Source organism: Triplophysa dalaica, chromosome 19, assembly GCF_015846415.1.
Source record: "Triplophysa dalaica isolate WHDGS20190420 chromosome 19, ASM1584641v1, whole genome shotgun sequence".
NCBI lineage: Eukaryota > Metazoa > Chordata > Actinopteri > Cypriniformes > Nemacheilidae > Triplophysa > Triplophysa dalaica.
The window spans coordinates 1,353,188-1,372,500 of NC_079560.1; the positions used below are offsets into that span (position 1 = coordinate 1,353,188).

Genomic DNA, 19,313 nt, shown 5'->3' on the forward strand with positions numbered 1-19,313 from the left:
AAGCAGATAAATCAGATGCACATTTTTTAATATTATACTGAATATATGTGAAAAAAAATCCATACTTCCTGAACCTCATGTATATTTTATTGAGGAAAGATGTGGATGAAATACTGTTGAAGCAAATCTGTGAATCTCTTTTCTTCTCTCTCACAGTTCCACCCCTGACCGTGAAGAATTACAAGCAGGTGGTGGTGAAGCCAGGTGGTTCTGCTGATCTGCCCTGTCAGGTGCGCTCAAACCTGGCTCAGGTTGTGTGGAAGTTCAAGGGTGATGTTCTGAGCGAAGCGTCACACTTTCTGCTGATGGGAGAGAACGGCCTGCTCATATACAGCGTGACCCCAGAGGATCAGGGCCATTACGAGTGTTGGGCCTTTGAATCTGGTGCGGGGAAGAATTTCACCCATCTGGTCGCCGGATACGTCCTCCGACTGGACCTTCCCGACAGCGCGCCCGCTCTCGGCCCGTCATCAGATGTTGCCGCCCGTTCCGTTGGATCCACGGTGCGTGACCCTACCGTGCTGACAGAAGGTAATAACGGTAACACATCAGGATCCGCTCGACTAACATCGGCCTACACAGAGGCCCCCCCACTAACCACATCGTCTAGTGATATCATTAAACCCAAACACTATCACCCCCCGGGCGTCAACAACCTTCCCACCCGCACAGAGACGCTCGACCCGTCTGCGAAGTACATTCAGCATGACAACAGTGCCGCCCTGCTGGCTCTCTTCCTGCTCTTCTTCCTCTTGTTTCTCGTCGCTCTGGTGTATAACTGTTACATGCGATATCTGCCAGCGCCGTGTCTCCGCCTGCGGGCCGCACTGCTCGGCTCACAAAAGAAACCACAGCCCGAGTATGTCACGTGTGAGGCCGGACTCATGGAAAAGATGGATTCGGGAGACCAGCCGATCCAGAATGGAGCACTTTCGATGCGGCCGCTCAGAGACACCGGATACGAGACGGAACCTGAGTGTGAGAACGGAGGAGTTGTGTTAAGCTGTAAAGACAAAGATGAAAGCTCATCGAAAGATGGACCGTTTGATGTAGACTGTATTTCACAGCCCATTGAATATGCAGATGCAGACGCGCCCAACTGATGCTAAATTTGAGTATTTGTAGACATTTGCTCTCTCACCTCTCCACTGAGCGCTTCTCTCCTCAGCAGAATAACATGGAGGTTAAATAAATCGAGATTTTTGCTTGTTGCTCTCCAGAGGCGTGCAAAAACCATTAATAAGTTTCACTTACCTTTCCAAATTGGAAACCTTGTTTACCAAATTGGTAAGTTAGCGTGAACTGTGTCTGAAATGCGTTTTTTTTTCTGGCAGTGTTTTTTTTTCTGGAGTCGGACATGTTCACGCTTTGACCTGGTGTTTGTATTTCTTGTTTGGATGTGTGTGATAAATTCTCAGGGCTGATTTTAGTGTCACAGATACAGAATAGAGTTTGACATCTCAAAACAGACTGGCAGGGGAGACCAAATTATGCTACAAGAATGCACACATGACCGAACAGAAGTGGATCCAAACTTTGTGAAACTCAAATAAAGTTATTTTTGTTGAAGTTGTTTTTTTTAAGTGAAATAGAGATAAAGATGATGTTGATGTTCTGATAACATTGTGAAGTTTTCAGCAGAATGAGAAGGTGGAGATGACTGCTGTAATGTCTGCAGACGACTGAAAAATAGAGAACATTCACTGTGAGGAGAATGAGAAACAACTGAGACCGATACCGTGTCTCGTGCACACTTCCCTGTGGATTGATGCTGTTTGTTTCTAATGTAAAATGTTTGACTTAAGAGAGACGGTTCTTTTTCCCCTTTGGTTACATGACAGAATTTTTCCTAACTAAATTTTTGAAAACTTTATTGTCAAGACATTTAGCGTTGACTCTCGTGAGCTCATCAGGTTTCCAAAAATAAAACATTTTTTAAATGAAGACCTTATTTAATTAAGTCATTAATTATAGGGAGAATATCACAAAATCTGCAAACCATATTTTACCTTAAAATGACTTATTGGACTTAAATGGACTTATTCAGTCCATTTTTTTGTGTGGTGCACTCAATGACAATTGTAATAGTAGATTATTCTTTATTCCGTTTCTCAGTTTCATTTCATTATCAATTTTTTCACTGGTTATTTCACACATAATGTGATTCCTCATTTTTCTCTTCAACTGACACTCGGCTCTCTCTCCCCCTGTCCATCCACTTCCTGTTTCCTGCACAGTTTCATTGGCTGTTCCTCCTCACTCCCCTGTCGACACCTCATCACTTCCCACATCTTGCGGCCGCCCCTCTCTCTTACCTTCCTCATCGTCTTCTTCTTCTGTGTGGAGAGCTCATCTGTTACCGCCCCACCTGATGGATCAGTCGTGGGGGGTGCATTCTCACCAGGCCTTCCTTCTCTTCTGTCTGGCCTTGGGTGAGTGGTACCTATGACCTCTGACCTCTCTTCTTCTTCCCTTGTGTTCTGTCTTCTTCCTTTTTTGTCTTTCCCTCTTCTCATTCCTTATTGTGTGTTTCTGGCATCTTGTCTCAATGTCTAAACACTCCTCCGTTCATTTCTGTAATGCCTTAATTGAACACATGTCATTTTAATTTAACCTTATTTGACGGTTCACTCTTAAACTTGCAGGTTAAACTGCAGACCAAAATCAAAATGTTTTTTTTTGCTTACAGAAGAGTAATCTGTTTTAGGACATGGTCACTTTCTGCATTGTGTCGTTGTGAACCCCGCCCACTTCAGTATAACGCATACCACTGTTCTATAATTTAGATTTTTTTAGATTCAGATAATGGGAAGTCATTTGAGTATTTAGACAATGATTGTGTGTGTTTGTGGTGTGCGTGCATGAGTGTGTGTGTGTGTCTGGATTGTTGCATGTTGTCTAATCTTCTGACCTTCTGATGCCTAAAAAAATGGTTTAGAATTTTTCTTGTAATTTATTTGTAAAGGAGAATATAATTTTCTGGACTTTTAGACTACTTTGCAGCATATAGTTGTAGTTTTTTAAATAATTTTAATTTATGATTTTTATGTTTTGCTTTTACCATTTTTGTAACCTGGTGAATGAGATTCAGGTGTTTTACTGTAAATGGATGTGATGAACTCTTGAACAGCATTGGAGTGATTCAGAAGTTCTTCTCTGAATGAAGGTCTGTAAATGTGTACATAAGATGTACAAAGTTTTTTCAAATCTTATACATTTTGATAGAGCTTAAATAAAATGTTGAATTGCAAAAAAGAGATCCCGTTTCCTTTCTCTTCCGTAAGCTGAATCGTGTACAGAATGTGCTTGTAATCGCTTTTAAACATCCATCTCATCCGTATTATGTCATAATTGTTATGGAGGTGAATGCTGATTGGCCAAAAATTACAATGTCAACTATTCTTGGAAAAATTAGTCATTAAAAAATGTGCTTGGATGTAAAGAAAATTAAGAATAGAATATTTGTGGCCCTAAACCTCTAATTTATTCTTGTTTGTTAATTAATGTGCAATCTATGTTATCATGCAAAAAAAATCTAACTTTAAACACACAAGTATCTATTTAAAGTGATTTATTCGTTTTTTTAAGAAACCACCCATTTAATTTTTCTAATATTGGGTCTATTAGTATGAAATCAGCGGTTAAATTATCAATTTTAAAGCAAATTAACTCTCAGCTAAGCATTTCAACCTAATTGATATTTTGTGCATGTGGATTGTTTTAACTCTGTTAAGTGTGAAGTGTATCTCACACATACAGCATGACTGTGATCTGAGGAGGTGTGAGGTGTTCGTTTGATTTCGCAGCATCTGGTGTGCACACTTGTGTGCTTGTATTTGGGGTCCATGTATAAGTGCAGTTCTCCCCCAGGTCCTAATGATGTCAGTGTTCAGTGGCATGTAAATGGGCGGAGACTCGAGACGTCCGTCATGGAACACAGACACGCCCTTTCACATGACGCTGTGCTGGTTAGCAGCTGGATAAAGGAGAAGCCTTTAGATAAACTCGTCCGATACGAGTGTAAAGCGGGAAATGACGTGTCAAAAATTGATCTCTGGCCCAACAGCATGGGTAAGATCTTCAGAACATGATTTTTATGTTGGCCTTAAAGGGACAGTACGCACCAAAAATGAAAATTCTGTCATCATTTATTCACGCACATATTGATGTGTCTTGTCTCACTGTTTCTCAGATGAGGTTCCACACAGAGACGCGGTGGATCAGTGGAGAAAAGCTCTGTCTGAACACAACAGACTCCTGCAGGAGTGGAAGAAAGCTCGGGTGCGATTCAATTCAGCACTTTCATCATCTCAAACTCACTATACGCTTATTCTTAAAATACATGAACGCTGCAAAATACGACATTCTCACTAAGTGTTTTTAGTCTGTCTTGTAGTACAAATAACTAAACATTTTTATATCAAGATGCACATTCTTGACAAAAATAGACCCAAGACGTTTACGCTCTTTTTAAGGAGAAATGTATGAGAATTAAGTAAATTTATGGTAAAAGCAAGCAAAAAATCTGCCAATGGGGGAAGAACAATAAACTTGAATTAGGTGGCCTACTTGAGAAAAAGGTCAAAATAAATTCAAGTTTATTTACTCAATTATTCTATCATTTTTCATAAAACAAATCTAAATATAGTTTGTCACTTTTCTTGTCGCAACTGGATTTTGATTAAAGAAGTTTTAGATTTTTTTTTACTAAAAACCAGACAAAAATGCTTTCATTCAAATGTCATTTTTTTTGCATTGATAATGAGTGATATCTATCTCTTGAGACTTTGAGAGATTCATGTTGATGTTTCAGTGTTTAAGTCTGGCAAAGCCAAAAAGCATCACTGAGCATGCAGGTGAAATGATGACTTTAACTATTTATAAAGCCATAGCAGAAAAGTGCACATTATATATTAATGTTATGCTCCTGTTTAAAATATGAACTGGGCTTTAAGTAGATTTCGCTGAGCAAGTAAAAATGAAAGAGTTTTCAGGATCCAAACCACAGAAATGAGAAAACGTCCTGCGGGCAGACATCTGTCTCATCAGCACTTTCGGATATTCTCTTTCAATCATTTTCATGTTATTTCAGTATATTATTTTTCATTCTGTAAAGACATTTTGCATAGACATAATACAGTTCAATCTTTGGTCTTATTATTTGTGATAAACTATTTTAAAGCGAGTCCGATGGATGTGAGTGCGCGTGTGTTTGTGTGTGTTTGACTGTGTTTTTATTGTTGCTGTTCTTCTTGTTTTCCTGTAGGAGAGCTGTGATGGACACACTGTCCTATGAACTGACTCACTCTTGGACATGGCACAATTTTCTGACTCCACTCCAGGGACAAATGCTTGGACGAGAACACACACACACTTTCAGACACGTCATTGGTGATGTGAGGTGTTTGAAAGCAATCACACACACACACAGTTTATTCTGTGCTCATCAGGCCGTTCCTGGATCAGGGTTTGGAGATCCAGACTGAATGATGTGTATACGGGTCTCCAGACCGCGATGAGGATGTACACAGCGAGACAGGTGTGGTCAGTTTGAGATCTCTGAGAACATTGAAACTGATGACAGCTGCTTTCTACGACAGTTTGCAGACTTCTATTTCTAGCTCATGTACCCTTGAGCGGCTGACAGGTCGTGTTAGTGAAAGCCGTGTGTTGTGTGTCTGTTTCATGCATCTAATGTTTTTGTTACCATGCATCCAGTGTGATATTTGAGCAGATCTATTTTTAATGTCGTTCAAGGTTGGATGGATATTTATTTTTCCTCCAGAATAAACGTCCTCGGATTCACACAGACAGATTTGAGATGTTGGCACTACCCAGCACCACAGGGCAATGCCAAGCAGTTTCTTACTTATTAAAGGAAAAGACAAGTGCGAAATGTCAGAATGAAACTTCCGGTCGTTGACTTATAAATTTCACACATTTTGCAAGTGAAAGCGTGTTTTTTATGCTGTTGTTTTCTATAAAACACATTCTGCTACAAACATGATGTGGCGTCTATAGGTACAACACATAAAGTGATGCAGGCACAGGTAGCCCAGTAGAAACTCAAAAGCATTTCTAAGTTTCCTTGGTCAATAAGACCTGAGAACAGTGAGAGAATGAGCTGTCACGTGGCGCCCTCTTGTGTTCTGCTGAAAGAAGCCAAATCAAGAACCATTACAGAGCTTCATTTATTTTTAAAGTTATAAGAATATACTCAAGAACAAAACATCATCCTACATAAGCCATAGCTTTTTAAGTAACTTTGTTCTGAATAATAACTGTTCATGGAAGAATAACTGCTAATACAGTGCCGCCAAACGCATACACTTTCAATTCAGGCATACAGGTTCCTATTATAAATTCCTTTTCATCGCATTAAAAATATAAAAAGTATGTGCACTATTTAAACAGTCGATCATCTTAACAGCATACAATTGCCTTTCCTGAAGCATCAACGCAACCTGAGAATAAAACACAACCTATCATAGAGACGTGTGACCCTGCAATAGTTCACAGCACATTTTACATCAAATACACATCCGTCATGAAAAACATCGATGTCGCTTTCTACACGCTGATGATGCTCCACAGACTTTTATTTTATAGACACACATCGTGAAAGTTTTAGCTTCACCCAGAGGCGCTCGAGTCACGTGATTGAGTTAAGAGCCCTTCGATTTTCACTGAAAACACATTTCCCATATTCCCTTGATTCTCTGTCCCAGCATAAGAGCCGTCAAACACAGGAGACAGAGACATGGTAAAGTTCGGAGGTATTCACTGAATACTAGAGTAATCCACAGAAATGTTCCAGAAGAGTGGAGTGCTGTTGTTAGTGTCATTGCTTGGGTAGAGGTCTCCTGAACAGCAGAATATGAGGCTCTGCAAAAAGAACATGAAAAGGAAATATTCATTATTTAAAGCGGAAAAAAGTATTTTTTAATAGTAAATTCATTATAGTATTCTCTAGTGTTTACTACTATGCTTGTTGTATATTTAAACAGCTGATCATTTGTTTTACACTGATTATGTAAATAACACAAACCGGGCTCGTGGATCATGTAATGGACCCAACCCAGTGACTGCTGCACGCCCAGTCTCCTCCACTCATCTTCGGACATCAGGTGGGATTTGGGGACCTGTTTGGCCAGTTCCCGTGGTAAGACCACGTGTCTGCAATAACATAAAACAAATGTTTGAGTTTGAACAATATTTGAGGAGATTGGCATTAGGATGAGGAGGTAACATCACATTAAATGTCACCCAACAGGCAAGCACATGGGAGTCAACCATGTCATCAGATCGTAGTTAACACATATTCTTTAAAGTTATATTTAATCCAGAATATTGCTCACTTGCATTACACAACACGCAACGATGTATTTGTCAACTGGTCCGAGTAAAAATAAATGTGTTACGGATGAATGAAACACGCCGCATCGAGGCCCTAAACCCGACCAAACTATTTCCCTCTTAATCTTACCTGTATTCATAAAGATCGTCTGTGTATTTATCCGAGTAATAGATCTGTTTGTGAGCCATTTTAATTATGAATCGCTGGCGAGAAAGTTTAAGATATATAAACAATCGAAAAAATTCAACCAGACTCTGGCTCGTAACTTTACAAATTTAACCGATTCAGTTTCGAACAGGCGATTCAAGCCGGAGCCGTCGCATTTGATTGGCTTAAAGAAGGCCATGTGACCAATACCGGCGTCAGCGCGTTGCAGCGGTGGGGGCGGAGGAAAGCGCGGTTACCCTGGTAACAGAACAGAGCTGTTTGGATGGCTCGTGTGGGGGATTTCTGTCGATATTCTAATGAAAATAGCCTCTGTAAACAAAACAAAAAAATAGTTTGTGTGCAGAAACTAGCCACTACAAGTAAAATGTGTAAACCTGCTACCGCAGTGACGTATTACTACACAAAATCAATCTTAATTCGTTTGACAAATAATGCCCCCTAACTAAAGGGCAACGGACGCGTCGAGTTGTGTAACGATACGCAGACATTTAAAGGTTACGACTAAAATAACCTAATGTTTATGTGTATGTATGAATATGTAACGTTACACCACAGAAGATGCCCCGCAGCCATACGTCACGGTTCTGACTAGAACGTATACTACCTCTACTGGGCACGCGCTCTTCAATACCGCATACTTTTTGTCACACTGGAAACAGTTGATTAATATTTTTTTAATTATTATAAGGTTAGGTTTAGGGTTGGTGTATGTATAGGCGTTAGCTAATGTAATTTATTGTGATTAAACGGCGAGATTATCACCATTTCCGGCCGTAACTGTACGTCACCGGCGCCGCCATATTAGACCAGGCAACACTGATCTAAAACACATACAATCAGTGTTGGGTAAGTTACTCTGAAAAAGTAATTAATTGCTAGTTACTCATTACATATTCAATGGTGTAATTATATTACTGTCCAAATTACTCTGTCCAAAAAGTATTTAGTTACTCATTACTAATTACTTTCTATATCCTACATCAACCTTGATTAGATTCAAGGACAGACATGAAACGACTCTTTTAATTCATTCAAATAAATAATATCATTAACTGACCAAAGTATTACAAATGTGAGCACAGATTTTAAAGTAAGACTTTGCATTTTGATGTCAATAACACTATTGCACATGCATATATTTCACAAAGTATTTAGTTTAAGTACATGAAAGGTAACTGTAATTAAATTACAGAAAACATATGAGTAATCCCTTACTTTACTTTTTCAAGGGGAAAGTAATTAAATTACAGTAACTAATTACTTAGTAACTAGTTACACCCAACATTGCATACAAGTATACGGGGAGCTGTGTTATTTCTGAATAAAAGAACAATATTACATTTTAATATTATTGACGTATTTGGCGTCCATCATTTACTATTCCCACAATGCCAGTCCGCCGCCATCATTCCCACAATCCACATCGGTAATGTAATGTAACCTCAGCATCCATTCATTAAACTGAAATCGCTCGCATTCCTTCAAAACGCGCTGTTTGTTGATGTTTCTACAAACGAAGGTCGAAAATGTTTCACCATTTGTACCGGCATAAAACAATACAAACATTACATCAAACTCTCTTCAATACAAACAAAACACTGCAACGATGAAGACGCCTCACGCCTTCACATGTGAGTCGTTTATTCTAAATTATTTTATTTTGTGAAATAACCTTCTTGATATGCTTAGCATATATTTATACAAAGTTAAATAATGTTTTAATTATGTTATTGTTCTGTATATTAATGTTTAGTATACTTTGTGACTGTTGTGTGTGTATCCAGAAAGAGAGGAGTGATGTCATCCAATGTTTGGAAACACAAGATGTTTTGAGTCAGATAAATTTCATCCAATTTGTTTGTTAAAAGAAAGTCTTGGTTGGTATTATTTTATATGATTAGTGTACGTCTGGTTATTTATTAAACAGTAGTTTATGTTTTACTGTCACAAAGCGATGAATCAAACTGCTGTATGTAATGTTTTATGTTAGTTTAAGAGACGGTAAAAGTGGTAAAATAATTATCCAGAACAAAATGGTATAAATAGGTGTTTATGAAAAACAGAAATTAAGTTTGAATCAATTCTGTTGAGCTTAAAGTAACACTAGATTCCACATGTAGTGAGACGTACACTTGCTCACTCCAAGCTACACCGGAAGACACTAACTCACACCAGCCAATGGTATCCGCCAGATTTGAGCTGCCAATCATTATGGCCGGCCCCCTCACCTCATTCCTGTTGCTATGCTGTCTTTGAAACTATGGTTACAGTAAAGGTTCCTGTAGGCAGCGGCTCTCTCTGCATGATCTTACCGTATCAGTCTGAAACATTCACTATGCTAAACATCGTCTTTAAATAAAAAACGATCTTAATACATTTTTAATTTCTGAGAGAGGTTTGTATTTTATTTGTTCCTATGAAAAATATTTATTGTCATTACTTGTAGTCCTGTATCACAGATGTACGGTTGGAGCAAATGAATAGTTTCAGGTTAATGTCGATGTCTAAACCTGTCGTGCTCTGTGACCCAACAGATGAGTGATTTTTGGACTTTGAAAATCCTTCCTGGTCTCTCTCTCTCTCTCTCTCTCTCAATTTTGATACTTCCTGCTGTTTTAATGAGCATGTAGGAGTGAACCCGACACACTTCAGTCACGACTATGATCACACACACCCGCCACCCACTATCTCCTCTCTTTCTCTGTTTCTGTATATACACGCAATCACGCATATCTTTTGAATACATAATTAATAATGTATACATTTGTATTGACACAGATTCATTGCCTGTAGGTTTGTAATAAATGTTCCATATATTGTCTTGTTTTCAGGACATACAGATGGATTTGGAAAAGGAGGTGAACCCGATGACCTGTTTCATAAGGTGAGTGAGCTGACTGAGAACACGCATAGCAATCGTTGAGAGAAAACCTGAAATCTCTAGAAGCATCGAAATAATAGACCCAACATCAAATTCCTGTGGTAGGTACAATATTGCACACATCACTTTTACCGACTTAATGTGTTAAAGCTCATTATGCTGTCCCACTTCAGTCCAATGCTTTGGACATAAACAGTTCCTCATATTGTTCGAGATATTGTCTCGAACACCCCAGTAGCCGTACAGTTTAACAACCTGCTAAACACCATAGAGAACATGTTAGAAACGGCATAGCATCTCCCTAGCAACAGTGCACAAAAAGCAAGCACGATGGCACAGATTTCTGTCTTTAAAACATGTTTATGGGTGTTCCTGCAACTATGGACACTTTTGACTTTTCAAAATAAAAAATCAGCCCATGTGAATTTAATCAGAGTCTGAACTATAAGGTCAACAAAATAGCATGGGGTGATTAAGATTTTTATCTGGAACATGTTTATTTTTATATTTGTAGTTCAATTTACAGGAAACCTTGAAAATGTTCATAAAATTATAAACATGATCAGTAAAATATACAAAAACATTTACAATTCTGTAAATTAATCAATTCCATTTGAAATAATGTCAAATTGTAATTCATTTAGCTTATTTTACAGATATTGTGGCCGGAGTTGTGGGACATGAACAAAAACGGGGTGTTATTTTATATTAAATAACATTAATCATTAATAATATTTTTAAGGTGTCTGATGACACTGTGAATATATCAACAAGCGTCATATGACAAATTCAGACATAAATCTAAAATTTCATCGCTGGGACTTAAAAGTGACCTCAGTTGCGGAATCACCCTTATAATGAGTTAATATTTGATTTTCTCCAAACGTGTTTAACCCGCTTGGGCCTAATACATCATATAATTGAGTTGATTCATGTTCTTTTATGACCCTTCGATCATACAAATGTGCAAAATTCAAACCCGGGACACACCGGGAGACAGGTTTACATGTCCCAAAACATACAGGATCTCCATGACACCGCTGCGTCACGTCAGGAGATGTTTGAGAGGCAGGTAGCATGGTTTCAGTGGCCTGCGCTGTCACCAGAATGGTTTCACCCGTCACCTGGGTTTCGAGTGGTTTGCCCCACTATTCAGCCTGCCTACCCTGAATGAGTCATCCTGCTCTTCCCTGATTGGCCGATCGGGATCCATCCCGAGGGATTGCCATGCAGAAAGCTGCCAAGGCCTGACTTCATTCACAGAAACGTCGGTATGCCCGTCTGCCTCTCCATTCACAGGCAGCCCGAATCATTTGCACCAGCATCCTCTGTTTCTCTCCTCAGCATCATTCCTGCATCTCCCTGACAACACAGAGCGAGGGGCTTATGTGCTTTTTTTTATTTCTTGGTTTTGTCTCAGTGGAAGATACGAACCCCCCCTCTCTCACTCTCTCTCTCTGTGTTTTTTTCTGATTCGCAGGCAGAGAAGCGAGTCGCAGGGAGAGACCGCAGTGCGATCGCCGCAGCTGCACAAGAGCTTGTGAATGAGCACCTCTGGACATTCTACATGAATGGCTCGTTTTTTGCTGCCCTGATGTCGTGGCTTTCGTCGCATCGGCTGTTTTTTTCTTTGAATGAGATCTGACATTGGCATTTGTGAATGGCGTTTCAGTGAGATTGCATCTGGACATTGTGTGTTCGAGAGGCACGTTTAATTATTCAACACGGCTCATTCAGGAGCAAAGCTAGGCTTGTTTTTGTGCGGGATCAGGGCGATGGAATTATGATAGTGTTTCATAATATGTGAGAACGAACAGACTGTTGAACAAAGAGAATAAACCGCGTTGGTCTCGAGGTTTCAGTTTCAGCAGATTTTGTGGGGATGGGTAAGACGGGTAGAAACGACCAGATCGACAGGATGAAATGTGTTTGTCGGAATTCATTTTGGGTTTAGATGATGTGTGATTCATGCGGTGGTTTGTCGTTTCGTAATCAATGACAGATCGTGGAACAGAGCAGGTTTATTTCCAGAGCGTGTGTGAGATGACACCGAAGGAGTAAAATTCTGAATGTACGTCGAGAAAATTGCAGAAGTTTTCTGCGTACGTTCAATCTGTTGAGTTTTTAGTCTTCTCGTGCGTTTTGTTTTTACCATCATTCTGAGATTTCACAGGCTGTTATTTATAGGATTGACTGAAAAAAACGATGGGAGTATTCCTGTAGACGTTTGACAGTTTTGTTCAATAGTTTTCGTAGGAACTGAATGAAAGCTGGAGGCGTTCCTACGGACAGAACAAATTTTGAGAATTGATTGGTTCTAGCGAGCTGTAAGTGGGAGTTTTTTGTAACAGAAAGTGCTCTGCAGTGTTGAGTGACTCTTTTGTTGAGAAGGGTCTCTCGCTCTCTCTCTCACTTTCTCTCTCGCTTGCTCTCTCTCTCCCCGAGTGAGTCATGCATGTTCTGGGATCTGCCAGGATGCGGGGAGAGAGAGAGACATCTCTACACTAGAGCTCTGTCTCTCTCCCTGCCATCTCTGGCCCTCCGTCTCAGTAGAAGAGCGACCTCGCCGCTGCTTTTCTCTCGTCGTCCTCCTGTCTCCATGGATTCTGCGTTTTGCGGTTTATTTTTGGTCTCCGAGCTGCTGCGCAGCGTCGGATCTTCCTGACAGCAGCGTCCAGAGCGACAGCACTCCGCCACCGCCTTCGTCCCAGCGAGCAGCCTCTCGCCGCCTCGGGTCAGCATGCTAAAGAAGCGGACGGTCAGCCGGGCGTCGGATGTGTCCCTTCGTGCGTAGACCGGCAAACAGAGGGGAATGCTTCACCGTGCTAAATACAACCGATTCCGGAATGAGTCAGTGACGTCTGTCGATGAGCTTCTGCACGGTCTCTCCATGAACGCCAAGGTCTCGGCCGTCCCGCCGTCGCCACCCGTGGGCGACCCTCCCTACGCCCCCCCGGCCGAGGTCCTGCCCCCTGACCCCGCTGAAGAGTCTGGAACCACTCTGTGCACCCTCATCAACAAAGTCTCCCACCTGAAATTCGCCAACTCCTCCGGACTGCTGGGCATCAAGGGCCTGCCGTCCGCCGTCAAGGATCTGGCCGTGTCCAAGCTCCAGGGAGGAGCAGGGGGAGGCGGCTCGGGCGCCCCCCTGGCCGCCACAGGGGCTTCGGGACCGTCGCACATCCCACTGGAGCCCGCCACCCTGAGCTCGGGGAAGAGGGTGAGGATGGATGAGCCTCATCCCGGCGGAGAGAGCTGGAACCCGGCCGGCGCAGGACTGGTGAATAAGCCGTGTCGCGGATGGCTGCACTCCAGCGAAAAGATTTCCGGACCTGGAGTAACATATGTTGTTAAGGTAAGACCGCACACACGACTTTCCACAAATCCCCACAAATTTCTTGCGATCCCTCCTTTGTTTTTGTTCGTCAGAGGGAGAGAGATTAAAGGCGGCGAGGACAGAATCTTCCGGTGCGCGTGCTGGTACAGAGGGATTATGTGTACGGTGTGGGGTTGTGCAGCTGGAAGCAAGGTCACCGGTGACCCTGCTGTAAATGCTACTGTTTTTACATGCCAGATGACAGCACGGGCACAGACTGTTCTGCCACGAACATTTACAGGGAATGTGTTTTTTGTCCTACATGTGTGTCCAGGTGGGCGGTGAGACCTTAGATCTTAGATCACAGCATTTTATATCACGCTAAACGCATGTAGAAAGAGTCGGTAATGTTAGCAAATTAAAGATGAATGACCGGTGGATTAGTAAAAGAAAAGCTTCACATTACGTCATTCTTGAGACTGGAAACATTCCAATCAATTTGAATAAAGCATCACATCTGATTGAGGTTTTCTCTTTTATCATTGCTTACAAGTGTAAGAGATTCTCAGTCGACCTAGATGTGTGTGTCTTTAAAAGACTTTGCTTTGGTCATCTCCACGTTTTCTCCTTCTTCTTCAGATGTGGCTTCCGTTAAACAGGTGTTGTGGTCCGGCTGTCCGTGCGACTGGTTATGTTTTTACCTGCACAGATTTGATCTATTCAAATGAACGGCGAGTTTATCACATCAAAAGGGAAGTGCATGCAAATTGCGTAACCACGGCGACCAGTTACCAGAGCGAAAGGATGTTGTTCTGTTACTGTATCGTCTCCAAACGCCGTGACGCGTTTCAGGATGGAAGCGTTATTCTTGTTCGCATGTTAATGCAAGCGGATGAACGATTATTGATCTCTTCGAATTGTTTATGATCAGACTTGTGGATCTTGCAGCTATTTTCTAGGCGTTTGAGGCACTCATATTATTATCAATTCAAGGCCAAGAACTGTGTAAACTATTGAGAATTGCTGTTGAATATACATTGGTTAGATATCAGTGTCTATTTAAGACATTTTAGCATATGAATTCTTTTAAATCAAATAAATCCGACGAACATCATAATAAAATAAAATGGTGTGTTAACTCTGCGTATTGTTCACACTCTAATGTGGACACAATTGAAGTGTGTTTGTGTGTTTAAAGACTGCATGTTTTGTATGTTTATGATCAAGCGTGCGCATGGCTTCATTTAGCTGAAGGTGACTGTGATTCGTGACGGATGATTCATGCATTGTTTTTCACTCTGTAAGGTCAGTTGCTGTAGAATCAAAACACAAACAGTTAAGAGATTAAATCTGTATTTTTTCCCCCGGAAACATCATGTAAGGAAATCATGAGAGAGAGAAAGAGAGAGAGAGAGTATATCAATCTTTTTTCTTGAAGTTTGTTGTGTTTTTTACCACCAAAGTCAATCGCTTCCCCTGGGGTATCGCTTGTACAGGCCTGAATATGTCACACACACACACACACACTATGGTCCATTTCACTAAAAGGACAGCTGTTGACATTGTCTGGGTGGGCGGTCTCTCAAACACCCTATTTAGACAGACTGGATTTTAGGTGTATAATGTGACGTTTAACTGTGTTTAAGAATGTTGTGGTTGTTGTAAAAGGACCGAACCGGACAGTTGTGCTTCTTGATGCCGATTGGTCAGTTTTTTTATTAATTTTTTTATGGTTTACCAGCTACTGTACAACATGGATAGAAATCAAAGTCAGTTTACACGTATAGTATATGTCACGAGAAATCTTGCTTAGTTTTGAGCTTTAGTTTGCGGGGAAACTTCTGCCGACACTCAAAATATGCTGCCAAGCACAGTTATTTGAGTTTACTAAAAAAAATGTTTTTAAACGTTTCTTTTCATTGAAATCAAATGAAATATTGACCTACAATTATTGGACTAATACTTTAACTAAATGAAAAATTTAAATGTTGCCTCAAAAATAAACCAAAATTATAATTATTAAACAAAAAATAAACTCCTGAGATAGGCGCAGGCTCCCCATGACCCGAGGTAGTTCGGATAAGCGGTAGAAAATGGATGGATGGAAACAAGAAATAAAATAAAAATATATTGATCTTATATTGCAACATAACAATTAAAAGAAGTATATATAAAATGACAAAAGCATACAGAAAAATTGCTAAAACTTTAACTAAATTTAACATTAAAACTCTAAGTAAAAAATGAAAGCTAATTTAAAATACGAATAAAACAAAAATCAAAAATATAATAACGGTGCTTGCTAAATTTTTATTTGTAATACAGCCAAAATATGTTACCAAGCAAGGTTAGTTTAGTTTGCTAAAACTATATTTTTTTAAACGTTTCTGTTCATTGAAATCAATTAAAATATTGACCTACAATTATTGGAAAATAAACTAAAGTTATAATCATAAACAAAAACTAAAATAATAATGAATTTATCTTTTATAGCAAAATGACATTTTTTTATGAAATCAAAAAGCATACAGCTAAAAATTAACATTAAAACTAAAAGTATAAAAATTAAAATTAAAATCAAAACTATATTAACTATGCTTGCTAAGTTGTCTAAAATATCAGGATGTTTATTTGTCGCTGAAGACATGCAACTAGCCTAATGCATACATTATTTTTTTTAAAACATACATTTTAAAATCAAATATCTCACACTCATATCTCTTTACTGTTTATCTACACAAACAACCCTTTATCAGAGAGTTTAACCAAATTCATGCAAAATCATCACGGCTCTCTTCCTCACTCATTTCCTCTCTGCCGTTTCATTCTAACACCATTTAGGCTGTAAAAATCTCATGGTACGCTTATTTTTTCTGTATAAACCTGAGTAGACGTATCTAACAGGCATTTACAGTGTTCTCAGCGGGTGTATAAGCAGGAAACAGAGTTACAAGCTGAATTGGTCTGTGAAGGTGAGACACTGCAGGTGAGGTGAGGTAAGACGGGTGACTCATTCATTTAGTCAAGAGAAGTTAGTTGGAGAGACTCGGCGAGTGAGTCATACAGCGGCAACAGAGATGTGTTGATGTGATGTCACTCTTTGTGTGTGATGTCATACGCACCGTTCCCCGCTGACACCTCGTGTCTGGCTGAAGATAAAGCGCACTGGTCTCGGCATTTTAATTGGATATTTGAATAGTTTTGACTCATTTTATTGCTGCGTATTTAAATAGGTTATATTAAAATAATAAATGTTACAACTATAAAATAATGTGAAAAATTATTTAGAAGATTTACTTATTCGATTTGGGATTTATAATGATTTTCAGACGTTGTTTGACTGAATTCTATCGGATGTTTGAGGTCACTAGTGTTAGGACTACATGGAGAATTTGTCAAGATTGTTTGCAAATTAATGGAAGTGTTTTTCTCTCTTTACAGTGTAAATGTTTGATTGTGTCAATGAATTTGTATCTGTGTGTGTCTCTGAATGTGAGATATTATTCAGAGCTGTTGGATGTGCGCACACGCTTGTGTGTGTGTGTGTGACATTAGTCAGAGGAGGTGTGGAGGTGTAGAAATGTGTTTATCAGGTTAAGAAACAGACCGTTGGGTCGCTAAATTAAACTTGAAGTGAAAATGAACCTTTTAATGTGTTAATACACATTTCTTCTCTGCACATAATTGCAAAAAATCTTTTTGAAGTGCTTACTTTGACAGCTAACATTCTGTTCATGTGTTTCAGTATTTGGGCTGTATTGAAGTTCTTCGGTCCATGAGATCTCTGGACTTCACAACACGATCTCAGATCACACGGTACTCTTTCTCTCTCTATCTGACTGTATGGATATTTGCATGCTTGTACAGATCACTAATAACCGTTTGTGTTGAACAAATACCTCAGAATATTTTCCTGTATTTTTTTTGTTTACATGTGAGTGTGTCGACCTTTATGTGACTTACTTTTTTAAGCCGCTGTGGAAGCGTTATTATCACTCATCATACATTATTACTTTGTACAACTAAAATCAATCGAAAGCACAACAATACGATAATAAACCGTCTGTTGCTCAAGGGAATGTCAAGCTTTTACAATGAATTTAATCCATGAATTGTCATTACCGCCACATAAAAGTGTATGTACATTATAAATGAGCCTTTTAAATGTGTTTCTAGCATTATTTCGTCGTGCATTTCTCTCTTAAACTATTATTTGTAAAAACTTGGCCAAAACTTTTCTGAATTTGAGGTAACCTTGCTTCACCTTCTGTAGGCTCGCTGCTTCTTTCCTGAGGTGCATTATGGGATTGTTTTGAAATACTAGTAAGATGTCCAAATGTTCTGTTTTTCAGGAAATGAAAAAACACCACACTTTTTAATCGATGTAATACCGTGTTGTCAAAGTCGACGAGCACTTTTTAATGAGAAGCACTTTTGCGTGTGATATGTTCTTGGTCGTTGTTGGCTGCTCACTAGTCTCTTTAAAGTTAAAAATGCAAACACACAAACATACAGGGAAATGTGTACACCGACTATATTTGTCTGTGTGGATCGTTAATGTTTTGGACTTAGCATTTCAATCCTGTGAGTCAGTCAAGTGTATTCATACTTTGTTAAATCATGTTCATGTATTTATAAATATTTATGGCTGATTTTAAGTTGTTTTGTGGTTACATCAGAGTTGGTCCCCGTGTGGCTTTTCTCTTTGTTGTTTCCTTTTTATGTTGGCATTTTTTTTCTTTCTGTGTCTTCATGCGTCTGGTGCTAAGTGGTGATTTAATGTTTCTAAAAGGAGCGCGTGTGATGTGAATGTAGCCGTGCATCCGTGTGTGCTGATGATGACTCATTGTGTAACATCAGTGTAGAAGCGGTGGATGAGATCCCAGCGGATGCTGCTTGTTGTGTGGGCTGCTGCTCAGTTAGCCTTAGAAACGTGTCATATCCTCTTTAATGCATCTGACTTTCTTTAACATCTATCTATTATCTGTCTATTATTTAACAGTCATGTCAGTGCTTAATGAAGCATTGTAACAACACTATATATCACTCTATTTTATTTCTTTATGCTGAATATTATTACTTATTTTGAAACAAATCTAGTTCAATATTAAGTTTAATCTTTGTCACAGTGTGTAAGAGTATAACGGGTGTGTTAACATGGTCATCTTTATAGTTTGCATCCTCTGTACTTAAGAAAACAGTGACTCATGTCTTCATTTTCTTGTCATTTCTTTCCACAGGGAGGCGATCAGTCTTGTGTGTGAAGCGGTCCCTGCTATCAAAGGAGCTCTGCGTAAGAGAAAGGTAGAGAGAGAGAGAGAGTTTTTGAGAAATACTTGGAAGCTGCTGGATGAGACAAGCATTTAATTGTCTGTTAAATAAATACAAATTGTGCTGTCAGCATTGTTCTGTTAAAGAGTATATAACATGAGATATAATATAAAATGACATTTCATGCAGTGTGTAATGTTGCCCTGTTTCAAAGTAAGCAGTCAACTGATTTGTAAATCCGAAGGTGAATGAATATCAAAGTTATTGGCTTGGAAAAAAGGGAGTTGACTCTGAGTCGTCCCTTGTCCGATTGGTGAAAC

General features: G+C 39.5%; 3 protein-coding genes across 9 annotated transcripts in view; 2 read left to right on the forward strand and 1 right to left on the reverse strand.

Moving 5' to 3' along the window:
• Window positions 1–3,264, forward strand: part of sema4d (sema domain, immunoglobulin domain (Ig), transmembrane domain (TM) and short cytoplasmic domain, (semaphorin) 4D) — a 35,388-nt gene extending 32,124 nt beyond the window's left edge. For 3 of the 4 annotated variants that reach the window (XM_056730835.1, XM_056730837.1, XM_056730836.1), the window contains one exon: window positions 157–1,944. In XM_056730835.1, the coding sequence (XP_056586813.1) occupies window positions 157–1,103 (947 nt within the window). In that variant the 3' untranslated portion in view covers window positions 1,104–1,944. Of the gene's footprint in view, window positions 1–156; window positions 1,945–2,237 lie in introns of those variants that run through there. The other variant, XM_056730838.1, reaches the window with a different exon arrangement.
• Window positions 3,265–6,172: 2,908 nt separating this feature from the next.
• On the reverse strand, window positions 6,173–7,663 carry zgc:86839 (Cyclin-dependent kinases regulatory subunit 2-like). The gene is made up of 3 exons (XM_056731004.1): window positions 7,487–7,663; window positions 7,049–7,176; window positions 6,173–6,885 (listed from the first exon to the last, which is right to left on the reverse strand). Exons 1-3 carry the CDS (start codon window positions 7,543–7,545, stop codon window positions 6,842–6,844), a joined length of 231 nt encoding a protein of 76 aa, XP_056586982.1. The 5' UTR covers window positions 7,546–7,663; the 3' UTR covers window positions 6,173–6,841.
• A 116-nt stretch (window positions 7,664–7,779) lies between these two features.
• shc3 (SHC (Src homology 2 domain containing) transforming protein 3) overlaps window positions 7,780–19,313 on the forward strand; it is a 21,036-nt gene continuing 9,502 nt past the window's right edge. The window contains exons 1-5 of one of the 4 annotated variants that reach the window (XM_056731000.1): window positions 7,780–8,371; window positions 10,357–10,409; window positions 11,887–13,761; window positions 17,468–17,538; window positions 18,963–19,026. In XM_056731000.1, the coding sequence (XP_056586978.1) occupies window positions 13,219–13,761; window positions 17,468–17,538; window positions 18,963–19,026 (678 nt within the window). In that variant the 5' untranslated portion in view covers window positions 7,780–8,371; window positions 10,357–10,409; window positions 11,887–13,218. Of the gene's footprint in view, window positions 9,157–10,356; window positions 13,762–17,467; window positions 17,539–18,962; window positions 19,027–19,313 lie in introns of all 4 variants that reach the window. The other 3 variants (XM_056730998.1, XM_056730999.1, XM_056731001.1) reach the window with 3 other exon arrangements.